At 48.2% G+C, this 6,668-nt stretch overlaps 1 protein-coding gene across 1 annotated transcript; it reads right to left on the bottom strand.

The window, feature by feature from the left end:
* Positions 1-3,579: 3,579 nt before the first annotated feature.
* Positions 3,580-5,364, bottom strand: CD14 (CD14 molecule). The gene is made up of 2 exons (XM_036240690.1): positions 5,101-5,364; positions 3,580-5,011 (listed from the first exon to the last, which is right to left on the bottom strand). The coding sequence occupies exons 1-2, from the start codon at positions 5,101-5,103 to the stop codon at positions 3,911-3,913; spliced, it is 1,104 nt and encodes a 367-aa protein (XP_036096583.1). The 5' UTR covers positions 5,104-5,364; the 3' UTR covers positions 3,580-3,910.
* Positions 5,365-6,668: the final 1,304 nt, after the last annotated feature.

The raw sequence follows: 6,668 nt of genomic DNA, 5'->3' as shown, positions 1-6,668 counted from the left end.
GGTCAAGAACCCAAAGCTTGGTTCAACAACAGAGACATTAATTCCATGAGCAACTTGGTTGAGAACCAAATTGTTGGAAATGGGAGATGTTCAAGAACCAAGGTTTGACTATACAAACAGAACTTCTGTATTATTCCTGCTATATTCACAGGAATATAATAGGTACATAATAGGCACTTGAATGAATGAGTGTTTTCAGCTTCCATCACCATGATCTCCAGCCCTACCTAGTTAGTTATTAATTCCAAGATTTGGCCATATACTTTCAGATTTCTGAGCCCTTTAACATGTTGCCCATTTTTGCTTAGAACAGCCTTCCTGAGAAAGTGATATGTACCTCTCAAGATCCACATTAAATGTCTTCTGTTTTGACCTGACCAGTTTGACTCAGTGGTTAGAGCATTGGCCCACAGACCAGAGAGTCCTGGGTTCGGTTCCCGCTAAGGGCACGTACCTCGGTTGCAGTTTGTCCCCGGCCTCGAATGGGGTCATGTGGGTGGCAGCCACTCGATGTGTATCCCTCAAATTGATGTTTCTTGCGCTGGCCAGTTTTGTTCAGTGGGTAGAGCGTCGGTTGGCGGACCAGAGGGACCCAGGTTCAGTTCCTGCTAAGGGCACATGCCTCGGTTGCAGTTTGTCTCCGGCCCTGGTTGGGGTTGTGTGGGTGGCGACCAGTCAATGTGTCTCTCTCCCATCGATGTTTGTCTCTCTCTCTCTTCCTCCCTTTCTCCCTTCTGCTCTATCTGAAGATAAATGCAAAAATGTCCTCGGGTGAGGATAAAAAAACTTTTTTTTTGATGTTTCTCTCTCTCTTCCTCCCTCTCTCCCTCCTACTCTGTCTGAAGATAAATGTAAAAATGTCCTCCAGTGAGGATAAAAAAAAGAAATGTCTTCTGTTTTGTACAGCCTTCCAGAGGACCACCCTTCCCTCATAGAATTGATCTCTCCAACTCACTGAATCACAACTATCTTTTATGTGTACATCTCTCTTACTGGATTGAGAATTCACCAAGGGTATGGATGTTGCTGATTTATCTTTGTACACTATGCTCCTAGCACAGGGCCTGTGGTGGAACAGGGGCTCTGTAACTCTTGTTAAGAGTTTTCAGAGCTATTCAATGTAAGATGCTGCTTGAAGTGGTTAACTCTCTGATCCTGGAAATGTCCCAACAGGCTGGATGAAGTCCCTTTTAGGTTACTCCAGTGGGTTTTCCAGTTTATTCAACTGTCCCCATGATTCTTTGAGTCTGTGGTCTGGTGACCTATGTAACACTCCAAAATGTTCATTTTCATTCTCCATTCCTATTTGTGTGGTTCTGTTACAGGCACCTCTCATAGACACCAGAGAGGTGTTATCAGACAGCCCTCTGAGTCAGAGGGAAAGGGCTGTCCCCACCACGATTCTTGTTTTCTTGTACAAATGAATTTAAATGAGAGACCCTGATTGCACCGTGTTAAAGTGAATTTATTTATTTAAAAAGTAGAGCATGTGCATTTATTAAAGAAGTAAGGCAAACAAATCTATACATCTGGCTTGTGTAGTGCAGTTGGGCTCTCAGTTAATCTGAAGAGCAAGTGCAGTGGGGGTGGGTTCTGCTGTATATAACCTTCTGTCTATAGGTTTTTTAAAAATTCCTCTGCGCTGAGGCCCTGAATATTAGACTGGCTGAAGACGTACGTGCCCTTAGCGGGAACTGAACCCCGGGCTCTCTGGACCACAGGCCGACGCTTTAACCGCTGAGTCAAACCGGCCAGTGTGGCTCAGTGGTTGAGCATCGACCCATGCACCAAGAGTTTGCCAGCTTTCAGAATTTATGACAAGTACCTGGCAATTAAATCCCGAGACTGATGGCTTTTCTGTTTAAACAGTGGGATGAGATAACACTGCACTCTTCTTTCCCCCTCCTTCTTGCTGTCTTAACAGCTTCAGGATGATTTGCACTATGTAGTCTCAGGTGAGTGAGAAGTTTAATTAGGTTTCCTCTTCCCCTTCCTTTTTCCCTACTCTCCTGCATTCCTCTGTGAGAAGGAGAGGTTTTAACACTTTGTTCTCAAGATAAGGTCCTGCTATAAGCAGCCAGCAAAGCTTTTTGGCTTTGTTTAATTTTCCTGTCTCAGTTTCCCTATTTCACATGTCCCAGAATTATCCTAGCTTTTCATTGTCCTACAACAGTTCTGAACTGTGGAGGGAGGCAGGCTGGAGGACTGTGCTTGCGTGCCTCCTCCCGCCCTGTGAGGCAGGTATCTAGGCTCCTGGTTTTAATGAAGAAGGGACTCCTAGAAGGAACAGCACCTCTTGGCTGATGTCCTGGGTCTCTGAGGTAATGTGGATCAGGCGGCACATCTTGTTAATTGCCTTATGATGTGAGGCAATTGCCTAAGAATCTGTGAGGGTCTAAAATGTTATCCTATTTGCAAATCAAAGAGGCAGTCTGAAACAGTTATACAGTACACATGTATACTAACATAGTCACAGACAGACTGTTTAATGACAATATCTTGCATCTCTTCCCCATGTCCAAATTCCTCATCAGATGACACGGGGGAAGCCAGTGTGCCAGTGTGTGCAGAGATTTATACAGCAGGAGGGGAATCTTAAAATTATGAAACTGAGTTGATGTAGGACAGCTGGCAAAGCTGTTCCTCCTTTCCAAGACAGAGAGAGAGAGAGAAAGAGAGAGAGAGAGAGAGAGAGGCAATGGCTCTGGGTTTTATTACTTTTGAAAGGGATCAGCTGGCTCATAGAAAATGCACTGGAGAGGAAACATTCTATATCTTCCTAGTTATGTTTACTATTCAAGCATCCTTTAAGGCAGGTACCAGTAATCTGCTCAATAAAAGGTGTGAGCCGGCAGGAGATCACATCCATAACACAAGGCCAATGTAGAGCAAAATAGCTTAATTGCATACACCTGGGTGCAGGCGTGCTGAGCCAAGAAGGGATCAGCTTCGAACCTTCTTGGTTCTCTGGCTTATACAGGCAGAAACTACAAAAAAAAAAAAACTACATAAAAAAACAAACCAACCCCACATTCTCTTGGCATCGCTTAATTGGTGCCTGGGCTGATACAGGCTGTCTCAGAGGTAAGGAAGGAATCTGCTTCAGCAGAGGTCAGGGCCATCATTTCTCTCTCTCTCTCTCTCTCTCTCTCTCTGGTCCCTCCAAGTTTTCCAAGGCCACCATTAATCCCCTATCTTTTTTTTTTTTTTATTCCATCCTTACCCAAGGACATTTCCCCATTTTTTATTCAGATAGAGTGGGAGGAAGAGAGAGAGCAGGAGCATCGAAGTGAGAGGCACATGGAGTGGCTGCCTCCCCCACGACCCAACCAGGGCCGGGGACTAACTGCAACCAACGTACATGCCCTTAGCGGGAACTGAACCCCGGGCTCTCTGGACCACAGGTCGACGCTTTAACCGCTGAGCCAAACCGGCCAGGACAACCCTTTATCTTTATATTTTCTCTGGGTTTCAGTCCCATGGTATTTTTTAGAAAACTGCTTGGGTGTTTAGAAAACTACGTGCAGGAATAACTGGTCAGAATGGAGTATAATTTTGTTAAAACATTATTAACCCTTTCACTCAGCCTGGATTGCACAGAAACTCCTTATTTCTTCCACACAACCCTAGACAGGCAACATTTCCCTGACACTTCGGCCCCTGAAATTCTTTACTTAGGCAGGCATGGTTTCTGGGAAGTTGATATAAAGAAAGTCTCAGTATAATGGATTTCCCATCCAGCACTGTGCCCAGCAAATAGCAACCAGCAAACATCTGTTTAGTGAATGACAAGGACCACTGTTTAATATTTTAATGAAGATGGGGCAGAGGAGTGGTTGGTTGAGACCTCCTGACGAAGCTCTTCCAGGGCCAGGGCAGTCTGAGCCAATCCATTCTTCTCTCCTGGGACTTAGACCAAGTTCCGGGCCCCTTGAAGCAGCACCAGAGTTCCTGACATCCCCGTAGCCAGGGTCGAAGTTGCACAGGCTGTGTTCACACCGGAGTTCCTCGAGTCTTCTTGGTCCAGAAAGGGATTCCCGTCCAGTGTCAGTTCACTCACCGTAGGCAGTTCATCTGGCCGCGGCTCCCTGCTCAGCCTGTTGCAGCTGAGATCAAGCATGCTGAGCTTGGCCGGCAGTCCTTCAGGCACCTGCTCCAAGCCGGCGGATGACAGGTTGAGAGAGCTCAATGCGCTCGGCCAGGTGCACCGGGGAGCGCCCGTGGCCGTGGGGCGCAGCGAGTTGTGGCTGAGGTCTAAGCGGCGTGGCTGCACACCCGCCGCAGTCAGCGCCGCGCACACGCCGCTGGGAGTCTCCATCCCCGCGTTGCGTAGCGCTAGCTCCTGGAGGGCCGGGAACTTGTTCCTACAGAGAACCGCCGCCAGCCCGTGCTCGCCCAGCCCAGGATTGTCAGACAGGTCTAGGGTAGCGAGGGAGTGGAAGGTGCGGAGGTCTGCGCAGGAAAAGGCGAGCGAGTGTGCTTGCGCAATGTTCAGTACTTTGAGGCCGGGCTTGAGCCACTGCTGCAGCTCGGCGAGCCAGGCACTCCCTGTCGCCCACGACACATTACGGAGACTGAGGGTGGAAAGCGCAGGTCCAGTGGCTTCCAGAGGCGGCATCGGCATGGTGCCGGTTACTTCCAAGTTCTCGAGCGTGAGTTGGTTGAGGCGGGAGTACCCGAGCCCGCGTAGGAAGGCGACCAGGAGCAGAGCAGGCACCTGTGCAGCACCCACAGTGAGTCGCCGCAAACGCAGAGCCTTGACCACGTCAATATACCGCTTCGGGTCGGTGTCGGCGAACTTTATAAATTGTTTCAGGCTGCGGCCACCACCGTGGATCTCCACCTCAACGGCACTCACACACTGAAAGGCACTGGACCAGTCGGGCTCCGTATCCGTGAAGTTGCAGACGCAGCGGATATCCTCGTCGTCCAGCTCGCAGGGGTCTGGTGTGGTCGCAGAGACATTAAGTAGTGGCAGCAGCAGCAGCAGCAGCAGGAAAGGCGCAAGAACCTGGAAAGAGAACGGAGGTCAGGGCGGCCCCAGCCGGACCCTGGGATTCTTCGAGTAGCCCCCATTCGGCCACAAGACCGTATACTCACCATGGTCGATAGGTCCTCGGAGCCTCTGCGAGCCCGGCAGGGTCTGGGAAGGGCTTCGGCTTCTTTCCTATATAGTGGCACTTACCGGCGTCCAGGCTCCACACACGCTTTGGCAGCCTCTGAGAGTTTACGCAACCCCAGGAATGTCACTCTGTTCCCTCTTCTGTGAACCCTGGTCACTCCCCACCTCTCTTAACCCTCTATTTATTACCCTTCTGGAAAATTTTGCAATGAAGTCTGTTGCTGCGAGGAGGGGCATAACGGGAAGGATCCGGCCAAACTTCTAGTGTGCTCTACCCTGGGCAGTATCTTGATGACTCAATAGCCCCAGGCTTGTCTGGTGGGTATGGAGAAAGGAAGCTCCTCTATGCCTCCTACCAGGACACTGCCCCCACCCCCCAAATCCCAGAGACTGAACCTAGGTAGTTTCCTTGACTTTTCACTAGTTTTGGTGGTTACTGTTAACCTATCATCCAAGTCCTAGAGATGGCAAAGTTCATCTATTGACTCGAAGGGCTGGACTTAAGTTCAAGAGAAGGAAGTTGATCTGAAGAACAACTCCCTTTCCCTTTTTAAATTATTTATTTATTTATTTTATTTTTGCTGACTTGTTCTTCGTCCAACTTTGTTGAATAAGAAAGTTATAGCTTTCCAGCCATGGCCCCTGTCTGGGTAGTTCAGTTGGATAGAGTGCTCTCTAGATAGGCCAAGGTTTTGGAGGATGGTCCTGGCACATACAAGAATCAACCAATGGTCCGGCTGGTGTGGCTCAGTGGTTAAGCATCGACCCATGCACCAAGAGGTCGCTGGTTCGATTCCTGGTCAGGACACATGCCCAGGTTGTGGGCCCCATCCCCAGTGTGGGGCATGCAGGAGGCAGCCAATTGATGTTCTCTCTCATCGATGTTTCTATCTCTCACCTCGTTCCCCTTCCTCTCTCAAATCTATAAAGGAAAAAGAAAAAAAAAAGTCAACCAATGAATGCATAAATAAGTGGAACAACAAACCATTGTTTCTCCCTCTCTCAAATCAATTTTTTTTATGGAAAGTAATAGATTTCTTTTTAAAATATTTCTTCTTTATTGATTTTTTAGAGAGAGAGGAAGGAAGAGGGAAAGAGAGAAAAACATCGATGACAAAGAACAATGAGAGAGAACATCAATTGGCCGCCTCCTGCATGTACCCCACTGAGGATCGGGCCCACAACCTGGGCATGTGCCTTGACTGGAAATTGAACTGGCAACCTTTTGGTGCATGGGTCGCTGCTCAACCGCTCAACCGGTGAGCCACACCAGCCTTGCATAATAGCTTCTTAAGTAAAGGTATTCAACAGCCACTTGCTCTCTTACACTTTTTTATTTCCCCATCCTGAAATTGAAAAACTAGATATTTATAACACAATTTTCCCACTTGTACCTAGTTCTCCTCTACCCTCTCCCGACACAATTCCTGTGTCCTAGGAAGGAAGGGCTGGAACTATGTTGAGTGAGAATTAACTAGTAACTCACTTGTTTTGACAAGAAAAAAAAGCAAATGTCCCAGAGGGTGGGGTAGGTTTATCCTTTACC

Source organism: Molossus molossus, unplaced genomic scaffold, assembly GCF_014108415.1.
Source record: "Molossus molossus isolate mMolMol1 unplaced genomic scaffold, mMolMol1.p scaffold_m16_p_4, whole genome shotgun sequence".
Taxonomy (NCBI): Eukaryota; Metazoa; Chordata; class Mammalia; order Chiroptera; family Molossidae; genus Molossus; species Molossus molossus.
Note: the sequence above shows the minus strand (reverse complement) of the source record. Positions and strands in the feature narration are given on the sequence as shown.